Raw genomic sequence first — 23879 nt, forward strand, 5'->3', positions numbered from 1 at the left:
TGCGGGAGGGGCTGCTGGGGGCAGGATTTCCTGAGGTCGTCCGTTCATTCGTTTACTCTTCATTCACTCATCACACCTCTGCCTTGGGGCAAGTCCCCGCATTCTCCTCGCTGTGGAGGGGGAGGAGGGCGGAGAAGAAAAGATAAAAGTACCGGCCAGGTCACGTAGGAGTGGGAGTGAAATTAGCATTTAAATAGCATTCGTTGAGCTCTTAGATCTACTGCATTATCTCATCCAATTTTCACAACCCAGTTTACTGACCACTAGCTAAGGCTAAGAACAGCCCAACTTACTGTGCCTTACCTGTAAGTTTTGGGGAGACTGAGGACGTGAAGGTTGACCTCCAGAATAGTCATCCTCTGTAAGGAACCCCCGCCCCCCAATACACCTGCCTGTCCTTCCCTCCCCATAGCCAAACCATCAAAATTCCAATTGGTTGTCTCCAAACTAAAGCCTGAATTCAGCTGCTGCTCTCTCCATCTCCTGGCTAAAATCCCAGCTGGTCACATCTTTCCTACCAAGTGATCTGTTGGAAATGTAAAATTATTCATAATTTTACATTACAAACAGTTTCCAAATATGCTTAGCCTAGAATGCCAGCTCGTCCCTCGCGTGGCCTTCACACCCTTGCACGCAGCATTCCCTACCTGGAAGCTTCGGGTCTCAGCCCGGGACCCTTCCTCTGAAAGGCCTTCCCCTGCCGGTCACTCTATTTATAGCTTCTGTATTACCGAACATTATCCTCTCTATTCTTTCCTTGTTTATTTCTGTCTGCATCTCCAAAATGTAACCTGAGTGAGGGCAGGGACTGTATTCTTCTTGTTAACAGATGAGTTCCAGCGCTTAGAACAGGGAGCTTGCTGGGTAAGAAAGAGAGAAAGCTCGTAATTTTAAATCATTTACCCACACAGCAACTCCCTGTCGGGATCCCAAATGAATCCCCAGGGAGAGGTGCACCGCGTAACAGCTTCCAAACCACAGGGTGATCCTGCAGTTACAGAGCAAATTCTAAACTCAAAACACGGTGGGACAGTACTTGCAACTCGCCCAGGGGGCCAGCAGGTGGCGCGCGGAGGCCGCCCACCGCCTTGCTCTGCAGCGCTGCCTGCACTTCCCAGCTTGCCGGTCGAAATCCACCCGGAAGTACTGCTGCGGTCCTGGTGAGTGTTTTCCCCTTCCCGCCCCCCTATCGACCGTGTTCGCGGGGTTCGCAAGCTGCGCAGATGCCGAGATTTTAAAGAGAACCCTGGGCACCCCCGCCCCACGCAAGTGTTAGAGTTATTTTCTCATCAGAATTCCGGTACTTGCCTATGGGTCAGTTGAACTGTTTACATGTAGATTAAGAATCACATCCAGCTCTAGCCGGTGTGGCTCAGTGGATAGAGCGTGGGCCTGCGGACTGAAGGGTCCCGGGTTCGGGTCAAGGGGACATGCCCGGGTGGGCGGCTGGATCCCCAGTGGCGGGCGTGCGGGAGGCAGCCAATCAATGATTCTCTCTTTATCTCCCTCTCCCTTCCTCTCTGAAATCAATAAAAGGGGGAAAAAGAATCATATCCACTTGAGGGTCACTATACTGCTTCCCTATTTGATTTTAATATGGTGTGGGCAGGGCAGGCGGCTAGGGTGAAAGGGAGATGGACACACTGCTTTTCTGATGACTTTACAGTAGGCAAGCCCCTTACTTTCTCCTAGTGTTAGTTTCCCCATCTGTAAATTTGCCTGTACAGTGTGAATGGGGGGGGGGGGGGGGGGGAGAGGGGCTGTGTCTATAAAAATACAGGTGCTTGCCCAGACGACCTGGCTCAGTGGTTGAGCATCAACCTATGAACCAGGAGGTCACGGTTCCATTCCAGGTCAGGGCACATGTAGAGGTTCCAGGATTGATCCTCAGTGGGAGGCGTGCAGGAGGAAGCTGATCAATGATTCTCTCTCATCATTGATGTTTCTATCGCTCTCTCCCTCTCCCTTCCTCTCTGAAATCAATAAAAGTATATTTTAAAAAACTTCCAGGTGCTTGCGGGAGGAGTGCAGGCATTTGGGTCTTTGCAAGCTAGCCAGCTGATTCCAGCATAGCCAGGTGCGGGAGGCTCTGGGCTGGACCAGATCATCCCAAGGGACCAACCATCCCAGCTGTAACCCTCTACTTCCTTCCTAGCACATGGTGTTAAACTTTAAAATGGAAACTTGAAAACAACAAGGAGGAATGCTGCTGTGGATCACTTGGCCATAGAGCACAGTTTTGCATCCGGGACAGAGCCTGGGCCGTGTCTCTCTCTCTGCCCCACCACTGACTCCCAGGTCTTTGCTCTGTGGACACAGGATGGACAGATTCCTGGTGAAGAGGGCTCTAGGGGGCCTTGTGGGAAAGAGGGAGCAGGAGCAGACAGGAGCCGGCCCAGCTGAGTTGGGAGAAGACGAGGAAAGCACCAGGAAGAGGCCCAGGAGAGAAACGCCGGGGAATGGTGCTGACGTGGCCGGCCTCAGCTGGCGACGCATTCGATCCGAGGGCCTGGACTGCGATTACACAGTCCTGTTTGGCAAAGCCGAAGCGGACGAGATTTTCCGAGAGTTGGAGCAAGAAGTGGAATATTTTACAGGTAAACAGAGGACTGCAGGGTGTGTGCTGAAGGCTTGCTGGATAAAACTAGTCTATGTTTAGAGAAATCGGAACTCAGGAGCCATTAATTACTGATGAGTTTGTTAATTGATTCAACACATATTCTCTGAGCCCCTGTGGACCAAGATCCTCGCTAGGCGCTTGGGATAAAAACTTAAAACAAAAAAAACCAGGATTGCCTGCCCACCGGGGGCTGACAGACAACTAGAATGAATCTCCATTGGGAGAATCATCTGGGAAAGTTGAAAAAAGAAAAAAATGCTGAGTTCTGACCGAGATCAGTTGAATCGGAGTAGCTGGGGGCGCAGCCTGAGCATCAGTGTTTTCAGAAAGCTGCCAGGTGAATCCAACGTGCAGCCAGGGCTTGATATCACTGCCCCAGGAGAGACAGCAAATGGCCTGGTAATTCTGCAGTGCTCTCAGCATCACCAGAGGACTCTGTGGCTTGTGTTAACTATGGTGGCTGGGCCCCACCTCACAGTCTAGTGTCTGAATTCTCAGGTCATGTAGAGGCTGCTGGGGTACCACGCAGTGAGAACCACCAAGGTGGCAGAGCACTGAGAAGCTTAGGAAAGCCCATAGGGGACCCCAGCCTACAGACTAAGCTGTATTGGCCCCACCTTTCAGGGGGTCTCCACAGTGAGCAAAATCACCCCTGTCAGTGTGTATCACCCCTAACTTTATCTCGCTCACTTCTCAGCCTCTTTATTCTGTTCCTACTGTAGTTAAGGCGATTAAGTTATGGTGTTTTTAAAGTAATTGGAGTAGGACCATGTTTCTCTAAGTATAGGACAAGAATCGCTGTTCTTTTTTTAAAAAAAAATATTTTTATTGATTTCAGAGAGGAAGGGAGAGAGAGAGATTAGCTCTCACTCCCTTCCTCTCTCTAAAATCAATCAGTCAATAATTTTTTTTTTTTAAGTTATCCTGCATACTCAGGTAGTGAGTGTGTAGGCACCCACCTGCCCAGGTTTCTGAGCTGCCATGCTTCATCTGCAGGTGCGCTGGCCAAGGTGCAGGTGTTTGGGAAGTGGCACACCGTGCCAAGGAAGCAGGCGACGTACGGCGACGCTGGGCTGACCTACACGTTTTCAGGCCTCACTCTGTCTCCAAAACCCTGGATCCCCGTTCTAGAGCGAGTCCGGGATCGTGTTTCTTTGGTGACTGGTCAGACCTTCAACTTTGTGCTCGTTAACAGGTGATGCCCTACTTGTTTTTTACTTTTGCTTTAGGCCACTGCACTGAATTTTATCCATCTCTGCCTCTTCAAAAGGGAGAGTTTAGGATTCCTCCATATTTGATTCCTTTGCACAACGGGTAACTCCTTCGTGCACAGGGCTGTGGTTGGTGGTGGTGTGGCAGGAACAGTAGGTCTTCCTGGAGCTCATGCCGCAGGGGAAGGGAGAGGTGATTCACAGATGAACAGTTGAACGAGATAATTTCAGACGCTGATAAGTGTCTTGCTGATTTGACCGAGAATGGCCGGCAGGAAGGGGTCTGGGTTCAGGTCAGGGTTTCTCAACAGGATGTTTTGGGCCAGATAATTGTGTGGTGCGGACTGTCCTGTATATTGTAGGAAGTTGAGAGCAGCATCCCTGGCCTCCACCCACTAGATGTCAGTAGCAACCCTCCCGTCATAGCAACCAAAATGTCCCCAGACATTGCCCAGTCCCAGGGTGGGGCAGAATCCTCCAGGTTGAGAACTCTGGGTTTAGGGGATGGCGGTGAGAGGAGGGCTCACAGAGGCGCTGACTTTTGCACTGATAACTGAATGGAGAGAGAGCAGGAGCCACACAGCCACTGGGGGGAAGGGCAGAGGGATCTTGGTGTCTATAGAGTGAAAATCCCATTGATATTTCCAGAAAGCAGTGAATGAGGGAAAGAGGTCTGGGGTGAGCTCAGAGGTGGGCAAGGGCCAGACTGTGAAAGAAATAAGGATTTTATCTAGGTGTAGGGAGAGACTTTGTTATTAATCCTCACCTGAGGATATTTTTTTCCATTGATTTTTAGAGTGTGTCTCAACAAAATGTTTTGGGCCAGATAATTGTGTGGTGCGGACTGTCCTGTATATTGTAGGAAGTTGAGAGCAGCATCCCCGGCCTCCACCCACTAGATGTCAGTAGCAACCCTCCCGTCATTGCAACCAAAATGTCCCCAGACATTGCCCAGTCAGCGAGGGCTGACACTCTAAACACTGGCCGGGGCAGGGAGAGACCTTTTCATGAGAAAGGTTTACATATGTGAACGGGGAGAACTAGAAAACATGTTTTGGCTTCTATTGGTTGTTGACTTTTAAAAGCATGTGATCAACGAGGACTGGGTAACACAGTGGAAAGGCTCTAGGCGTGGCTCACCTGCAGGACCAGGTAAGGCCTCGCAGAAACTGGCATGCTGGGAGCGGCTTGAGACTTTGTTATTAATCCTCACCTGAGGATATTTTTTTCCATTGATTTTTAGAGTGTGGAATGGAGGGAGGGGGGAAAAAAGAGAGGGAGAAACATTGATGTGAGAGAGACACTTCAATTGGTTTGCCTCCTGCATGTGCCTGACCAGACTGGGGAATTGAACCTGTAACCCAGGTACGTGCCCTTGACCGGGAATCGAACCTGCAACCCTTCCGTGTGAGGGCTGACACTCTCAACACTGGCCAGGGCAGAGAGTGATCTTTTCATGAGAAAGGTTTACATATGTGAACTGGGAGAACTAGAAAACATGTTTTGGCTTCTATTGGTTGTTGACTTTTAAAAGCATATGATCAACGAGGACTGGGTAACACAGTGGAAAGGCTCTAGGCGTGGCTCACCTGCAGGACCAGGTAAGGCCTCGCAGAAACTGGCATGCTGGGAGCGGCTTTTCACGGGGAGAACATGAGGATGTTCCATATTGGCGTGTTTCAGGAGCGAGCTGTGCTGTGAGCTGTGCCTGCTTCCTCACTGCAGGTATAAAGACGGCTGCGACCACATTGGGGAACACCGAGATGACGAAAGAGAACTGGCTCCTGGGAGCCCCATCGCCTCCGTCTCCTTTGGGGCCTGCAGAGACTTCTTCTTCCGGCACAGAGATGCTCGAGGGAGGAGCCCCTCCCGGAGGCTGGAGGTGGTCAGGCTGCCGCTGGCCCACGGGAGTTTACTGATGATGAACCACCCGACCAACTCTCACTGGTATCACAGTCTCCCCGTCCGCAAGAAGATTCTGGCTCCGCGCGTCAATCTGACCTTTCGTAGAATTCTGCCTACTCGAAAGTAAAAGTATTTTCCAGTTAGTACTTCTGTTTTCTCCTTTCCTCTCTACTCGAGGATGGAGCTGACATTGCCTTTACCAACAGGGAAAGAAAAGGTTTAACATTACATAACAATTCAGAAGAGGATGTTTATATCACATCAGTACATGATGAAATAGCCCTGGCTCAGTCGGTAGGAGCGATGTTCCATACACTGAAAGGTCCCAGGTTCGATTCCTGGCCAGAGCACATGCCTAGATTGCAGTTTCGATCTCTGGCTCCAGCTGGGTGCATGGTCAGGGCAAGTGTAGAAGGCAACCGATCAATGTTTCTCTCTCACATCGATGTTGCTCTCATTCTCCTTTCCCCTCTCTCTAAAAACCAATGAAAATGTCCTCGGGTGAGGATTTAAAAAAATAAAATATGAAAGAATACCAGTTGATTTTTTCCTGAAAATGATTCTTTTATTGCTATAATACACAGCAGATACAAAAGGTACCTTTAGCAAGTACATAAATCAGTTATTATGGCATAAACTACTACTTTAACTTAGGTTTTTGCAAAAAGAAGCTGTTTTGTAAATAACTTAAAACTAGAAATAAGATTATTTGGCCACTACTTAATGCTTGATAATTTACAAAATGAGGAAGTCAGCTTTAAGTCGAGTTAAGAGACTCTGCACAGTATCATTTTACAACCTTGGCTCGCACCCAGGCCTCTGACCAACAATCTGCTTACAACGTGTTCAAAGGATCAGCCCTTCAGTGCCCGGCATCTCTAACGGCAGGTTTCAAAGAGAAGCAGTGGCAGAGCAGCAGTTACTCAAAGCTACAGGTTTGCAGTGCAGTTTAAGGTCACACGATTGGGTATCTGTTCCACCAGCCTCGGGTAACACAGGTAGGTACGCTTGTTTCAACATCAAAGCCAGGGTCTGCCACGGAATCAGGAGGGAGCAGCAGTGAATGGATGGACCCAACACTTCCAGCTGCTCCCTTCACCTCGCCGGCCATGACCTGGAGAACCTTCACAGTATGTTCTATCCGTGATGAGAGTCTGCGTCCTCAGGATGTGAGCTGGGCCTGGTGGGAGCGTGGCCTCTTGAGCTTTTAGCTGACACCGAGGCATTGTCTAGAAGTGTCCACCTGCTCGCCCCCACCAGAGGAAGTGCAGGTCCTAAACTTACCTCAGGTGGCCTTGTGGGTAGGTCTGATTCCAAATCTTCTCTCTGAAGAGTCCATACGAATTTGGTATCCTTTTTCTTTTTTTTAATACAAAAAAAAATCTAGCTAAAACACAGATGCTCCCGTGTCATCAAAATGCCTTCGGCCCTGGTCTGTGTTCGTGAGACTTACCTGAAGAGGGAAGAGAATGCTCACCGCAGTCTCTCTGTATTAGGCTGCTGGGAACAAATACATTTAGAATGTGGACCTATAACAGAATGACAATACTAGGTGTCAGCTGAGTTCTATGTTTAAAAAATAACCTGGACATCTTTTTGTGGAAAAGCCTGGCCTTGGATGGTCACTGAATCTAACCCTTCACCATATGATGCGGAAACAGGTCCATGGAGACTGCAGCCCCGGGGTCAGTGCCTTTCCTTCCGGATCAGGCTCTCAGATCCAGGCAGGGCTGTCTTCTTACGCAGCCCCGGCCCCACCTGTAAGTCTTACGAGCTCCGCACGAGCAATAAATAAATGGATGAGAATAACCGTCCAACTGGGTCTCTGTGAGAAAGGGTCTTCTACAAAGCAGAGGGGTCACAGGTGAGCCGATGCCGCTCAGTTCTGGCTGTTCAGGTGGGTGTATAACCCACCCAGTCCCATACTGAAGGTAAAAGCAACAAGTGAGCCGGTCACTAGCACCGACGCGGTCGTGAACAGGTTCCCCAAGGGGCAGATTTGGCAGATGAGCTTTCACTGGATATAAAGGGTCGGAAGGCTAGAAAAAGACGTACAAAAAGGAAAGGCAGGTGTTCTGTAGGCATCCGTCACCTGTCCTTCAGCCAGCCACTGAGAAACCTGGAAGAGAGCTTTTCAAAAAGTGTTGCTGCGGCTCTTAGAGCAAGTGCGTTTTCCAGAATGGACATGCTACAAAAGCAACCGGAAGTGAAAGGCACTTTTTCTTCTAAATTGTTGCCTTCAATAATTTCACTAACTCTTGTCAACAATTTGCAGATGGGCCTGCTTATTCAAAATAAAAGATCTGTGCTGAGACATCAGAGGACGTGACAAAGTTAACGCCCCTCTGCGAACACCTAGCATATCAGGATATAAAAACGATGTCTCCCGGAGTCTAATTTCTTTTAATCACCTGTATCAGGTGAGCAAAAAGGTGCTCTAGACATACGAGTGCTCTGCTAACACGACGAGGACACCTTGCGGTGCGCACGAGCGAGCGGCACCGGGCGGTTTGGTTTGCGTTGGGGCCACCTGCTCCCCGGGGGAACTGCTCTCAGAACACACCAGGAGGCGGGGACTCTCGTGGGGCTGCCTGCACACCCGCGGCCTGGCTTCGTCTTTCTCCTGACGGCGTGGACAGTGCCATCAGGTCTCGCTCTGGGGCCGGCACAGTCACTCTTCCGACTTGTACTCCCGACTCTGGTGCATCTTGGAAAGCACGCGCTCGTAGAACAGCAGGTAGGCGCTGGAGGACAGGACCTCCTGCAGGCTGGCCTTGCGGACGGTATCGTCGGAAATCCACAGCCACTGGTTGCTGGTCGAGAGGGGGTTCTTGGCCGAAGGTGGGGACCGTCGGTAAGTCACGAAGTGTCCGGAGTGCATGTCTCCATGGTGGACGACAACTGCCATCAGCCGGAAGAGGTACGTGGAGGAGCTGAACGGTAGGAACAAATGCCAGTGGTTTACAAAAGCAAGAAGTAAAACAATCCTAGATATTCAACAACAGGGGGCTGATACAATGGTACATCCGTACAAGTGAATGCTACACAACCATTAAAATACAGACCTATATTTACTGGTACAATGCCCATTCTATGAGTGTCTGTACAAGTGCGCGCACACACATTACAGAGTGGAAGACGTTAAGGACTTAACTGGTGATCTAGGTGTTATCCCAAGATATTAAAAATTTTCTGCTTTATACTTTTTCTACATACATTCATACATGTATGCACACATACACATATATTTAAATTTTATAATTCTTATATTTATAGTGACTTCCATTTTGGACAGAAATAAACAGGAATGCATAATAATGAAGTTCCACCTATAAATGAAAGACAGCCATCTCCACACTCATTCACTTCCTGAAGAGCTAATTTTGGAAACCCAGAGAAACAGCAGCCTCCACGGAATGAAGGCTGCCTCTGAAGAGCGGCTCACCTGTAGTCCGGAACCACCGGGAGGGGGAAGGGCATTGGGGCTGGCAGGGTGGGCAACAAAGATGGGGAGCAGGCACCATTCATAAAAATTTGGGTTTTGGGGCCCCCTGGCTGATTCAGAACTGCAAGAGAAAAAGGCCCGAGGCAGTTAAAATTAGCAACGGGTGTGGGTAAGCAAAACATGGGTTTGATTACTGATTACGCTGAAATGTAACTACCCAATAATGCTACGAAGAAAATATACTTATATATATTTTTTAAATATACCTCCTGCACTCCCCCTACTGGGGATGTGCCCGCAACCAAGGTACATGCCCTTGACCGGAATCGAACCTGGGACCCTTCAGTCCGTAGGCTGCAGGCCGATGCTCTATCCACTGAGCCTAAATATTTCTTTTTGTTACTGTAAAGTTTCCTGCCTTTTTGTCCCTGTTTTAATCACCAACAGGAAAAGCACATGGAGCTCCGGGTCCACTGTTCACTTTGGTGGTTTTGTAAATCACTGTCTGCTTAAGGGCCCGGGTCAGAATTAAGCAGTAGCTACGTTACTGGCATTTTGACCTAAACCTGCAGTTTCTCAACCTTGACATGATCGACATTTGGGATGGATAATTCTTTGTTGTGGGGCTTCCCTGTGCATTGCAGGATATCTAACATCATCTCTGGCCTCTACCTACTACATTCCTGTGACACCCCTCTCGGCCAGAAATGTCACCAGCCACGGCCCAATGTCCTCTGGGAGGCAAAATTCCTTGTTTCGAACCACTGACCTAAACTTTCTCTCTCCTTTCATTGTCAGCTTCTAAGGAATACCAACATGTAACAGTGTTCACACATGCTCATGGGAGTAGGTACAATAATTAAGGAGATATTTACATCTCGTTTCCTCTCAAGTGTCACATGGGAGGGGCTTTAAGTACAAGGAGTTCACTGTTGGCCTCTTTAACCATGGCCACCACGGGGTGACCGTGAGCAGACCTGCACTCCCACCCGGGAAGACGGTCGGGACTTGAGTGGGAGCATGAGGTGCTATTTACATCTCGTTTCCTCTCAAGTGTCACATGGGAAGGGCTTTAAGTACAAGGAGTTCACTGTTGGCCTCTTTTAACCATGGCCACCACGGGGTGACCGTGAGCAGACCTGCACTCCCACCCGGGAAGACGGTCGGGACTTAAGTGGGAGCATGAGGTGGTGGTTCAGGCGTGGAGCGCTTAACATCGGTGGGCTTCCTCATCTCTAACTCTAAAGCTCTCTACAGATGATATCAGATGCATTTATAACACTGCCCAACACTGCCTTCTAGTGCCCATTCCCTGCTGTTGGCCTGGGGACCAATCATTTCACCTCTTGACGCCTTGATTTTCTCCTCGGTGAGACTGAGGGTGATAATAGTGACCTGCTTCACTGGGACCCCATTCAACGAGGGACCTCAAGTGAGGCCAGTAATGGAATTAGATAATAAATAAGTCATTCAGTAGAGGAGAAGCATCAACCCCAATGAGATGTTCAGTGATCTCTACCCAGGACATTTCTTCCCCACACTTTCTGTATAATTGAGTTGACTGTGCTCAGGGGGGAAATAGAAATTCACTGGGCCTGGCTGGTGTGGCTCAGTTGGTTGGGCATCGTCCCCTGCACCGAACGACCACAGGTTCCACTCTCAGTCAGGGCACACGTCCAGGCTGCGGGCTTGATCCCCAGTGGGGGGCCAGTAGGGACCGGGTAGGGGGTAACCGATCAATGTTTCTCACATCAATGTTTCTTTCCCTCTCTAAAAAAATAAATAATCAATAAAAACATTTTAAAAAAAAAGAAAGAAAAAATAAAAAGAAGAAGAGCTTGGCTGGCATGGCTCAGTGTTGACCTATGAACCAGAAGGTCACGGTTCAATTCCCAGTCGGGGCACATGCCCAGGTTAGGGGCTCAATCAACAGTGTGGAGGCAGCCAATCAATGATTCCCTCTCATCATTGATGTTTCTATCATTCTCTCCCTCTCCCTTCCTCTTTGAAATCAATAAAAATATATTTAAGAAAAAATTTTTTAAAAATTCACTGGAATGATATGTGAACCAATTATTGCTTAGTCAAAAGACCAGACAGAAATCTTAAGCTTTTCTTCCTATATTTTTTCAAATGTGAGTTTTTAAAACTATACATCTTGCCCTAGCTGCTTTGGCTTAATGGATAGAGCATGGGCCTGTGGACTGCAGGGGCCCAGGTTCGATTCTGGTCAAGGGCACATGCCCGGGTTGCCGTCTCGATCCCCAGTGTGGGTCATGCAGGAGGCAGCCGATCAATGATTCTTTTTCATCACTGATGTTTCTATCTCTCTCTCCCTCTCCCTTCCTCTCTGAAATCAATAAAAACAAACAAAACTATACTAGGTCATGCGGAGGCAGCCGATCAATGATTCTTTTTCATCACTGATGTTTCTATCTCTCTCTCCCTCTCCCTTCCTCTCTGAAATCAATAAAAACAAACAAAACTATACATTTCATTACTATATCATTTTAACCTCTTTTAAGAAATCTTATCCCTCTGGCCCCAATCCTGCTGTTTTCAAGAATTTCAACAACCACCGGACAAGCCTTCAAGGCAGAAAAGCCCCCGACGCTAGAGATACCAAACTCCTTTTCTCTGTGCTGCAGGCTCCCGCTGCCTTAGCTCCTCGGGCACGTACCTGATTTGGGGGCTGCCGGCCCGTCCTGCAGTTCCAGCGCAGGCCTTGCCTTCTCCTTCAGTTTAGGACTGTGTTGACCAGGTTTATGTCCAAGAAGGTGGTACTTATAGATGTCCATCATCAGGAACTCGTTGAACTGCACATGCTCGTGCCGCTTCAGGGGCGTGCCGTGGCTGGACCAGCTCAGCCGCTGCAGGTGGATGCACAGACACTGAGGGAGCTGCAGGTGGGAGAAACCGGAAGTGCTGAGTGTCGGGAGCGGGCCCCCAAGAGGCCTCGAAAGCAGAGCCGACAAGGTGCGTGGTGTGGGCTCACCTTCCCTAGTTTTAACTGCTTAACGAAAGTGGTCCTCTGGTGTTCCACCTTCTCCCCATTCAACGTCCCTTTGGCTTCAATCTGGAATAAAAGAAACAACATCCATCTGCTGAAATTCTTGAAAGGACATCTCTGAGGAGCTGCCCATCAGGTTGGTGTTTATACCTGCACTCAACTGGCACTTGACTACTACCTGCTGAACTGAACTCAGCTGCCCAATTATTTGTGGGTTTTCTGTGTTTTATTTCTTAAGTACCAGCGACAGTGGAGGCAGGAGAAATAAAAGAAGCTCTGACACTGGCATTTAATCTATTCTGTTGTGTCTTTAAAACTTCTGTTCCACACAGTCCCTCTTAATTCAGTTGCTTAGGGAGTTAGGCAGGTAGCATAGGTAAGGCGGGTGTGAGACAAGTGGGAATGGAGGGGATTGTAGCGAATCCGAGAGGGCATGTCCAATCTCAAAGCATGGCATCCAATTTCTTCTTTAAATATTTGGTGGATAAAACAGAACTCATCAGGGAAAGAGATTTGCTCCATGGGCTGCCAGGTGCCCAACCTTAGGTGGAAATGGCAGTGGCTGAAAGGATCCTCGGCGAATAGTCAGAAGAGCTCAGGCCAATGGTGTGAGACGCCCTCTATCGGGCACACAGGCTGCGGGGGAGATGGCATTCGGGGCTGAGGGCCTACCTTTGTGCAGTTGTCACACACAACATCCCGCACGGATTCTGATGAGATGAAGTGGTGGAGGCAATGGTCCAGGGTCAGTGGATGACCCTACAGCACGAGAAGAAAACGCTTTATCACAATTCAAAGGGGAGCTACCGACACGGTGAACAGATGGCACCACGAATCCCAGAGCTTTCTTTTTGCTCATGGAGGCAAAAAAGCTTCACAGACACAACTGGCTGCCTTCTGAACAAACCTGGAGCTCAAGCACCCTAGACTGGCTACTGCGACGGAGTCAGGGTATGCGGACATAACGCTGCAGACAATTATGGACTCCCACACTCTTTTAGATATTTTTGAATTTGAGATTAATATGTGTGTGTATATATTTTAAAAAGCCAAAATTTCTGCAGCAAGAGACAAACCACCCACCTCTTCTCCCCCCCAATCGGGCCATGGTACTACACATTAAAACTAAATGAGTTCAATCAACCACAGGTCTGAGTAACAACATGCCGCTAGCCTGTTGAGCTACACAAAATGCCTCAAAGCCCTTCAGACTCCAATGTCTCCAAAACAGACCCCAAATGAACCATAGGTCAGTACATACCCAGGTGGCAGCTGGAATACTTAGTGAAAGGCTATCAAAGGTATCGAATCGAACAGGACTCTGAAACAAATATTGCAGAAAATCCAGAAAGGACTCAAGTTCAATTCAAAACTTTATAGATGGGAAAATACATGCTTATTAAAGTTTAATATTGCATCACAGACACAACTGGCTGCCTTCTGAACAAACCTGGAGCTCAAGCACCCTAGACTGGCTACTGCAACGGAGTCAGGGTATGCGGACATAACGCTGCAGACAATTATGGATTCCCACACTTTTTTAGATATTTTTGAATATGAGATTATTACGTGTGTGCATATTAAAAAGCCAAAATTTCTGCAGCAAGAGACAAACCGCCCACCTCTTCTCCCCCCAAATCGGGCCATGGTACTACACATTAAAACTAAATGGGTTCAATCAACCACAGGTCTGAGTAACAACATGCCGCTAGCCTGTTGAGCTACACAAAATGCCTCAAAGCCCTTCAGACTCCAATGTCTCCAAAACAGACCCCAAATGAACCATAGGTCAGTACATACCCAGGTGGCAGCTGGAATACTTAGTGAAAGGCTATCAAAGGTATCGAATCGAACAGGACTCTGAAACAAATATTGCAGAAAATCCAGAAAGGACTCAAGTTCAATTCAAAACTTTATAGATGGGAAAATACATGCTTATTAAAGTTTAATATTTAGAGGTTCAACACGAACATAGTGAAACATAATGTACTTACCTAGAAGCACACGCTACTGAAAACAACCTTGTAAACATGAAATACAATAATACTAATCAGCTTGGAAAACCTAAGATGACATGGCTGACCCAGAAATTTGGGGATTTTATCCTAAGGAAATAACCATGGACACGACTACAAAGATGCTTGGCACAGCATTAGCTATAACAGCAAAATGTGAATCGCTGGAATTTCTACAGAATGATTAAATAAATTCAATCATGTCCATGGGGTGCAGTGGAATACTATATTAAAATAGAGTAGTATAAGAATGTGTGATTAGGTGGAAAGATGTGTGTTTTATTATTAATTGCTAAAATAGGGTAAGAGTTCCTGCATTTGGTGATGGCAGAGTAGCTTGATTAGACGAACTCTCCTTGAGATAACAATTGTAGAATCTGGACCCAAACAAAACAAAACTACATGAATGACTGGAGAGCTACCAAAAGCAGGCAGAAATTGAAGAGAAGTCATGTCTTGGTAAAATAGGAGCTCCATGGGTGAGATTTGCATTGTGTGGCTTTTTGTCTGAAGGTCTCCCTAAAACAATGTACAAATTTGGTGAAAAACATAGATGCACAGATTCAAGAAATGCAGCAAACTCTAAACAAATACAAAGAAAACTATGTTTATGCACTGAATGGGCAAACTACTGAAACCCCCAAAATAAAGAGGAAATCTTATAAGCAGCCAGAGAAAAAGTGACACTTTCTATACAAAGGGATGAAATGACTGATGCTGACTTTGCATTAGAAAAAATGCACATCAGAAGACGACAATGCCTATAAAGGGATGAATTTTAAATAAACCAAATGAAACCAAAACAACAGCAACCCCAGATTCTATACCCAGCAAAACTATTCTTTTTTTTTTATTTAAAAAAAAAAGGGGGGGCAAAATGAAAAACATTTTCAGACAAATTAAATCTAAGTGAAATTGCTGCCAATAGACCTGCAAGAAATGTTGAAGGAATCCTTTTAGGCTGAATGGGAAAACCATCAAACGCACTTGGGTCTACAGAAAGGGCTGAAGAAAACTGAGAACAGCAAGTGTAAAATTGTTTTCTTTTTATTTTCTTTTAAACATATTTAACTGTCTAAAGCAAAAAGTATGACAGTATTATGGGATCTGTGATGGAAACATATATGACAAAAATAACACACAAAGGATGCAGGACTAGAACTATATTTTTATAAATTTCCTGTATTTCGCATGGGATATAATATTAACTCTAAATGGTTAAAATTGCATGATTTCATCATTAACCCTTCCCCCCAAACTTAAAAAGTACAGCTAAAAGCCAACAGAGAAATTACAACAAAATACTAAAAAATATTCTAAGGAATCTACAATAAAACTTCTGGAATCAGTAAATGAGTTTTTGCAAGATCGCAAGATAGAGGGTCAATATACAAACAATTGTATTTCCATATACTAGAAAAAGATTTTAAAATCCCACTTACAATAGTATCAAAATACAAATAAAATGCAAAGAAAAGAGATGAATGGGAAAGTTCTAGATTAAAAGATATTTAAGACATATGAATTGTAAGTTATGGATCATTTTTTTAATCCTCACCCATTATTGATTTTAGAGAGAGAGAGGAAGGCAGAGGGGAGGGGAGAGAGAAAGAGAAATGGGGAGTAACTGCTAATAGGTCCAGGTTTTTTGGGGGGCGGTTGATAATGAAAATATCCTAAAATTATTTGAGGTGATAGTTGTACAATTCTCTATTTCTGTATTATGTTGGAAAATTTCCAAGTAAAAATATATTTTAAAACCTCAAAAACAAAAAACAAAACAACAGTCCTAGAATCTGCTGTGTCCACCATCAGTATAGAGTATAGACCCAAACTCAGGACTTGAATTAGAGCAACCCACAGTGCGTCTGTGGCTCTTGGTGCAGAAGATGCCACCTGAAGATCAGTGAACATGTTAGTACTGACCACAGGGGGGCAGTCTGTCCACTAAGGGCCCAGGCAATCACAAATGGCATATACCAGTTAGTCCACACTCTCTGACCCTTCATGAATCTTAACCTAAAAGAAAACATCGCGAGAAAATATAAAGCACTGGTGTATTTACCTGGTGTTCACAGTGTTTGCAGACCATGTTACTAGTAAGTCTCCCATGAAAAGGATGCTGAGATTTCCAGTGATTGGATGTGGGATGAGGTGCCCCTGCAACACAAAACATCTTTGGATCTGCCACCTCCAGCCCCCTGGTACCAACCTCAAAATTCACCCTCCTTTTTATTTGTTTATTTTTATTTATTATTATTATTATTAATATATTTAATTGATTTCAGAGAGGAAGGGAGAGGGAGAGATAGAAACATCAATGATGAGAGAGAATCACTGATAGGCTGCCCCCCGCACGCCCCCTACTGGGGATCGAGCCTGCAACCTGGGCATGTGCCCTGACCAGGAATCAAACCATGACCTCCTGGTTCATAGATCAATGCTCAACCACGGAGCCACGCTGGCCAGGCTACCCTCCTTTTTAGTATGTGGTAGCAATGCTCTTTTTAGAAAGAAATACCCCTGAAAATTAAATTAAAAATAGCTTTTCTTATTGATATACATAAAAAAGACAAACCATTTCCTTCACAGGAGAACTTATACAGGTCCTTAAATGTGGTTTCTGTATAATGGGTACAGCCACATTTTAGAAAGGAATTTGTGGTTAGTGACGTCTTTTCATAAACATATGCTTCAAATGTTTGAGATGTCAACAGGATACCATAAGTGAACATTCCACAAAGCAAGATAACCTTCTGAAATACCATCAGAAGAAGCAGATTCTGAAAGACACTCTTTAAAAATAGAATGGGGGTTAGTGGAATAAACACAGTGTGATGTGCTCGTTAGACACACAGGCCCTAGAGTCTGGCTGCCCTGGGCTTATTAGCTATGTCATATCATCTCTACAAGCCTCAGTTTGCTGGCAATGGGGATAATTTCTGTCCCATTATCACCAATATCAGGGGCGTGCCGTGGCTGGACCAGCTCAGCTGCTGCAGGTGGATGCACAGACACTGAGGGAGCCAGTACTGGTACACCGTACGGGCTCCAAAGATAATCGTGTGGGTTTTTAAAAAATATATATTTCTATTGATTTCAGAGAGGAAGGGAGAGGGAGACAGAAACATCAATGATGAGAGAGAATCATTGATCAGCTGCCTCCACATGCCCCCTACTGGGGATCAAGCCCACAACCCAGGCATGATCCCAAAGGTAATCATTCTTATTGCTACTAATGCACAAAATAATTGATGTCTCTTTTTTTATATATATATAAGTTTAAGTCTTAAGAAAACAACGATTTCCTTCTAAGGAGCACTGTGATCATTTGTAGTAAGCTGGCCAAAGTGGAAATGCTGAGAACATGAGTTTCAGCTTACTAAGTTCCTCACAGGATCACTTCAGAAAGGTAAAAAGAGCCCGGCTGGTGTGGCTCGGTGGTTGAGCGTCAACCTGCGAACCAGGAGGTCACAGTTTGATTCCCTGTTGGGGTACAAGCCAGGACTGCAGGCTCGATCCTCAGTAGGGGGCGTGCAGGAGGCAGCTGATCAATGATTCTCTCTCACCATTGATGTTTCTATCTCTCTCACCCTCTCCCTTCCTCTCTGAAGTCAATAAAAATATATTTTTTTTAAAATGTAAAAATAAAACCCTCCCTTGTAGTTGAAATAAGTCCGTTTGGAGGAAACTGAGCAGGCTAAGATGGGAAGGAATAATTCAAGATGTTCACGGAGGGAACCATTTAAAGCTGTCTCCAAAACACAAATTCCTTTGGGAGTACACACAGTTCAAGCTGGATTAGGTGGCACCAGAAAAAAAAAAAATTTAAATGAGCAAATGCTTGTCATATCTAGAAAGTACCCATCTTATGTGCTGCAGTTCAATGGGCAATGACTACCTCTTGTGCGGCAGGTTATCTGCGTGGGAGTGACTTCCGGCTGCTGCTGTAAGGAAAAGAGAAGCAGACTGAAGACCCCACTGCAACCCTTTGTCGCCCTCAGCCCACGCCCAAATCTCACAAGTTTCTGTGCTGACTGCACCATGAAAGCAACTTTTCACAAAGGTTTCTAAAAGCAGCCTTGATCAGCCTCTCTGGTTGGTTACTGTGCCTGTTCCTTCATCCAATGCACTCAAAACATATTTCCTCTCTCTGGAATATTACCCCTCTTTACCAGTTAACTTTTATAACGTTTCAGGGAAATGAAGATTCACTTAGCATTCCCAGGGCTCTGCGTTCCCCTGTATATAGAGGGGGGTGAGGAATGCATTTTTCCCTTTTTCAAGCAACACAAATTGCATCATTTTGAAGTCTTCCAAGTCACTACCTGCAAAGCATGCAGTTTCAGACCCTCTCCCCACCCCACCCCCACTGCCGATTGTGACTGAATCTGACTTGTGAGTTTAAACTTGTACAAAGATAATACTCATAGTCCCTACACCTATTAAACACGCACGAACCACATTAAATGCTTTGGAAATATTCATCGTTTACCTCCAGGGAATGCACATCAAACAAATGTGTGACCCGGGGCTGGCGGTCCCGCTCATCTTCCAATGACGAGGTAATGACGTGGAATAACTCGTGAGCATCCTGCCAAAGGGCACAGCGTCCTTCAGAGAGGCCCGAGGAGGCCAGGGCAGCACCAGGACCACCCCCGTGTGGGCCGCTGGGCAGCCCCCTCCAGCTCATGTGGGCGGGATTTGCTTCCCACCTTCTCAGGGCCCGGCTCCTTCAACGGAAACAGTTCCGTCCTGGACATTTTCACAATGAAGACCCTCCCCAGCCGGAGAGCTCACTAGTGGGAAGGAGTCTCTAAATAAACCTGTTTTGAATGTTGTGTTCACCTGCTCTTCAAAGGAAGAGATCTGCCATCTGTACATCCTTAAGACGTCCAACAGGCAGCTTGCATCCAAGACCTCATCATCAGTAACTTCTTGGCAGGAAAGAGCTGGAAACAAAAATGGTAACATACTTATTAAATTCATCAGTGAAAGACAAATATGATTTCACTTATATGTAGAATCTAAAACACAAAGGAATAAACTCAGAGAGAACAAACTGATGGTTGCCAGGTGGGAGGGGGGTTGGGAGGTTGGATGAAAAATATAAAAGGATTAAAAGTACAAATTGGCAGTTACAAAATAGTCACAGGGATGTAAAGTACAGCATAGGAAATATAGTCAATAATATTATAATAACTATGTGTAGCATCTGGGTTACTAGACTTACCAGGGTAAGTTACAGAAACGTCTGACCACTATGCTGTACACCTGAAATTAATATATTGTCTTTTTGTTGTTGTTAATCCTCACCCAAGGATATTTTTCCATTGATTTTTAGGGAGAGTGGAAGAGGGAGGGAAAGACAGAGAGAAACATCAATGTGAGAGAAACACACTTGTTGCCTCCTGCATGCTCCCTGACCAGGGCCTGGGCCGGGGAGGAGCCTGCAACCACAGTATATGCCCTTGACCAGAATCGAACCCGGGACCCTATGGTCTGCTGGCCGACCCTCTATCCACTGAGCCAAACTGGCTAGGGCATATCATATTCTGTATCCTGCTCTTTTAAACTTAATATTATAGCTTATATCCTCTCCCAAATTAGGAAAAACAAGACTTCATAAAGATGATTTGGCCAAAACCGGTTTGGCTCAGTGGATAGAGCGTTGGCCTGCGGATTGAGGGGTCCCAGGTTCGATTCCGGTCAAGGGCATGTGCCTGGGTTGCGGGCACATCCCCAGTGGGAGATGTGCAGGAGGCAGCTGATCGATGTTTCTCTCTCATCGATGTTTCTAACTCTCTATCTCTCTCCCTTCCTCTCTGTAAAAAATCAATAAAATATATTTGAAAAAAAAAAAAAAAGATGACTTGAATGGCTATGTACTACTCATGGATTGCTTCATCATTCTACCGAGGGACACGAATACTCTCTCTTTTTCCCCCCTTATAACTAGGTGTTGGAGATCTTTGTGCATACACCAGCAACTCCCAAATTGCGTTCTGTTGAATGTCTTCAGGATGTTAACAGATGTCAATGTGGTGGGTAGGAGGAAGGACAGTTCTGCAGTCAAATGTGGTTTAAAAATGAAGTTAGAGCCCGGCCTGCATGGCTCAGTGGTTGAGCATTGACCTATAAACCGGGAAGTCATGGTTCGATTCCCTGTCAGGACCATGATGCCTGGGTTGTGGGCTCGATCCCCAGTGTGGGGTGTGCAGGGAGCAGCCCATCAATGATTCTCTCTCATCATTGATGTTTCTATCTCTCTCTTCCTTTCCCTTCCTCTCTGAAATCAACAAAAATATATATATATTTTAAAATGAAGTTAGATAAGTGACTTCTTAAAATCCTATGTATATCGTGACTCTCCAGGCTCAGGGCCAGGGTCCAGCCATTCCCACACCCTCCCAACCTCACTCAGGCTGGTGTAAATCACAGTCCACATTTCTAACTGTTTCCTTGAGCCAGGCTTCCAGACAAGGCATTGCTAAGGCCAATGGTGTGGAACATTTGGCAAGCCATGACTGTGCAGCTCCAAACCGCTTCCCCGAAAGTTCCCCTCCCTCCCAACAGTGTGTAGGAACATGTCATCCAACAGCTGGTCACGACCAGGATTTGTTTTTCAATCCCTGCTGACAGGCAAAAAAAAAAAAAACCAACCCAGTGTACCTCGCTGTTATTTTAAGTCAGTTAAGATGCATGTTTGAGTGTCTGTTAGATACACTTTTTATCTATCGAAATACAATTTGTATTATTTTTCTTCCTTCCTAGGCTAACATACTTTAAAAAAAAACACAAAACCTTTAATGTTTTCGAAACCAGAGTATTCGATAATCAAAATGGTTATGTCACTGGGTTTTCTTCTTCCCTAGAAATCTATTACTCAACTGACAATTTTTAGAATAGCTGGTGATATATTTGCTTTTGCTTTTAAAGTAGCTGTTTGTATCTACTGGGCTCTTCGTGGTTTTCCCCGTAATGACCTGTACGATCTTTTCCTGCACTGAGGCTATTAACCCTTTGTCTACCATCCGAGCTGCGGCTTTGACAATGCACACAGTCCCCCTTCAATGCCCAGCCAGATACCTTTCAGGAGGTGCAACAGTGTCAAGGATAAATACTGGTGTGGGGGGCGCTCCTTCTGATCCCCGGTGTACTGCGTGGTGAACTCTTCCAGCCACCGGATGAAGGCGGGGCAGGCAGACAGGCCTTGCAGCAGGGAGTTCATGAAGCAGGTGTTCCCCAAGTTCACAAGGCCAGGCACAAGCCCTAGAAGTGGGGCGGGGAAGAGAAGAGCACATCACCTTGGACCCACTCTCTTGCTCTCTCCCATTCACGACCCAGAGTTTCTGCACCGTGGCCTTGGATTTGAAATCTGAACGTGAGAAAGTTCTCATCCACGGAGATCCGCAGCCAGGCATTCTGTCCAGGCTGAGCCGTGTCCTAGCACTGCTCCTTCAGGAGACGGCAGCGACAGATGGACAGGTCCCCGTCCGTCCGTGTTACTTTTGAAACCCACCACAGCGTCCGGTACAGTTCGGTTAACACTGAATGTACAAAACCCCATAGTAACATCTCTCTTTCCCTCCCTCATCCTCTCTCTCTCCTTTGATAAAAAAGCAAGGTTTCTCAGCACAGAAGAAAACAATTGTTCTGTTGTTGAAGACAATGACTGTGTTCTTCTAATCAGTGGGAAAGACACTATAGCAATTCCGATCAGTCTTTCTGCAAAGAGACCAACAAAATCTGGCACATTTCCCCCTGTTGCTGACATTTTTTTAAAAAAACAAACTTTTTATTATGAAAGTTCTCAAACATGCCCAAGAGAAGAGAGGATACATAATGAATTCTAATAACCATTCTCAGATTTAACAAAGATCAACATTTTGCTACACCTATTTGCCCCCCCTCGAAGCTGACTTTTTTAATCAACAGAAGTAGAGCAACATTTACAAAAGGGCACATTTTTACAAATAAGGAAATAGATGTTTGTGTTCATGAAGAAACTTGAAGCATTTAGTAGTGACTACCAGCTAGTCAGTGAAACCCCAAATGCGTCATATAATTAGTCAGTTCTAATACTAAAAAACGTAATTGCCATATTAATGAGAACACTAGCAATGCCGCCACTTTTACTGCAGGGTATAAAATGTGGAGCACGTAAATACTATTTTGATCTCAGCTACTGGTGATACTAGGGACTCTCTCTTTCAACTACCAACATTTTTCTAATATCATAACTGGTATGATGCAAAAAAAAAAATTAACTTCTGTTTAAAAGAAAGTACTGTTCAAAAACTGGAGATACAAGAGAACCAAAAATGCCCTCCCCTTTTTGTACTGTTTTGGGGTAATAAGGGTTTGGGTCAAGCCTATAGACCACGGTGCCAAGTCTAAGTCTTACCTTTTCTACGCTTCTTTCTTTCTGTGATGGGACCCCAAATAACATATATTCCTGCTGCAAGAGCAGCGGCGAGTCCACCTATAACACCCCAGTTCTTCATGACTTTATACCTAAGAGAGAAAATCAGTTTACTGTCTTCCCTCATCACAAACACATTCCGTGTGTATAAAGATATATGAAGAAATAACATTCCGTCAAAATAATCCACTGGCTCCTGGCCGGTGTGGCTCAGGGGTTGAGCATCAACCTAAGAACCAGGAGGTCATGGTTGGATTCTCAGTCAGGGCACATGCCCGGGCTGCAGGCTCCATCTCCAGTAGGGGGCGTACAGGAGGCAGCCGATCTATGATTCTCTCTCATCATTGACGTTTCTATCTCTTTCACTCCCTCTCCCTTCCTCTCTGAAATCAATAATAAAAAAAAAAAAATGGCCCACTGGCCCACCAAATACTTAACTTTCAAATTAAAGTAACATATAGCAGAGGACTATGTCTTGAAAACCAGCACATTTAGACATGAGGATTTAGGACCTAAGTCAGAGCACAACCTGCCAAAAGCCCCATCTCACTGAGAGGAGAAGCCAGGGTTTTCCTCCTCTGCCCTCACTCCCCCGCACACTGCCCGTCACACCACCTCTCCGGGCCTTTGCACTGCTGCTCCCTCTCCCTAAGCTCTCCCCCCAGACCCCTGTGTGGCTCACTCCTTCACTTCCCCTCCATGTCTAACAATGAGACACTGCACTCCTGGTCCCTTTTACCCAGTTTGACTTTTTCTTTTCACCTTCTAATAGAAAATTCACTTATTCACTGTTTATTGTCTGTCTCTCTGAAATGGAATGCAAAGTCCCTGAGGGCAGGGCCCTTTGTTTAGTCACTAACACATCCCGAGTGCCTAGATCATTCTTGGCATGTAGAAGGTTCTCAATGATAGCCACTGAATGGTTGTGTATTGGAGAAAACATAGAAACAGAGTGTCATTTAGAGTACTAATGGAGAGGGGGCACACAATAGTAAATAAGATCTGTTAAGTATTTATTAAAGATTCTTAATTTTAGGTTTGTCTTGGACACTGAAGTTATTCTTTTACTGCACATGTAGAAATTTCACCAGCAATTTAAGACTGTTTTTATACAAAGTTACGCGTTTCCACAGAATAAAGCAAACCATATATGTATATACATATATGGGCAATATACACTTTGCGTGTGTGTGTGTGTGTGTGTATGTGTGTTTATATATGTGTATATATATGTATATATATTAGATA

At 45.7% G+C, this 23879-nt stretch overlaps 3 protein-coding genes across 13 annotated transcripts in view; 1 reads left to right on the forward strand and 2 right to left on the reverse strand.

The window, feature by feature from the left end:
• UNG (uracil DNA glycosylase) overlaps window positions 1–356 on the reverse strand; it is a 9890-nt gene extending 9534 nt beyond the window's left edge. Inside the window, exon 1 of the mRNA XM_005869793.2 lies at window positions 304–356. Within this exon, the coding sequence (XP_005869855.1) occupies window positions 304–356 (53 nt within the window). The remainder of the gene's footprint in view (window positions 1–303) is intronic.
• On the forward strand, window positions 44–5880 carry ALKBH2 (alkB homolog 2, alpha-ketoglutarate-dependent dioxygenase). Of its 10 annotated transcripts, none has more exons than XM_005869680.2 (4): window positions 44–1160; window positions 2320–2597; window positions 3617–3815; window positions 5557–5880. In XM_005869680.2, exons 1-4 carry the CDS (start codon window positions 934–936, stop codon window positions 5861–5863), a joined length of 1011 nt encoding a protein of 336 aa, XP_005869742.2. In that variant the 5' UTR covers window positions 44–933; the 3' UTR covers window positions 5864–5880. The 10 variants fall into 10 exon arrangements, with proteins under 10 accessions (XP_005869742.2, XP_014397947.1, XP_014397943.1 ...); XM_014542457.1 differs by having other exon boundaries at window positions 1084–1160; window positions 2156–2597; XM_014542456.1 differs by lacking the exon at window positions 44–1160 and adding an exon at window positions 1168–1314 and having other exon boundaries at window positions 2156–2597.
• A 399-nt stretch (window positions 5881–6279) lies between these two features.
• USP30 (ubiquitin specific peptidase 30) lies at window positions 6280–22742 on the reverse strand. Of its 2 annotated transcripts, none has more exons than XM_014542453.1 (12): window positions 22614–22742; window positions 21296–21478; window positions 19055–19158; window positions 18702–18800; window positions 18108–18150; window positions 16272–16366; window positions 13992–14051; window positions 12864–12950; window positions 12177–12257; window positions 11862–12081; window positions 9182–9302; window positions 6280–8669 (listed from the first exon to the last, which is right to left on the reverse strand). In XM_014542453.1, the coding sequence occupies exons 1-12, from the start codon at window positions 22711–22713 to the stop codon at window positions 8408–8410; spliced, it is 1455 nt and encodes a 484-aa protein (XP_014397939.1). In that variant the 5' UTR covers window positions 22714–22742; the 3' UTR covers window positions 6280–8407. The 2 variants fall into 2 exon arrangements, with proteins under 2 accessions (XP_014397939.1, XP_005869856.2); XM_005869794.2 differs by having other exon boundaries at window positions 18108–18153; window positions 22614–22741.
• Window positions 22743–23879: the final 1137 nt, after the last annotated feature.

This window comes from Myotis brandtii, unplaced genomic scaffold (assembly GCF_000412655.1).
Source record: "Myotis brandtii unplaced genomic scaffold, ASM41265v1 scaffold303, whole genome shotgun sequence".
NCBI classification, from domain to species: Eukaryota; Metazoa; Chordata; class Mammalia; order Chiroptera; family Vespertilionidae; genus Myotis; species Myotis brandtii.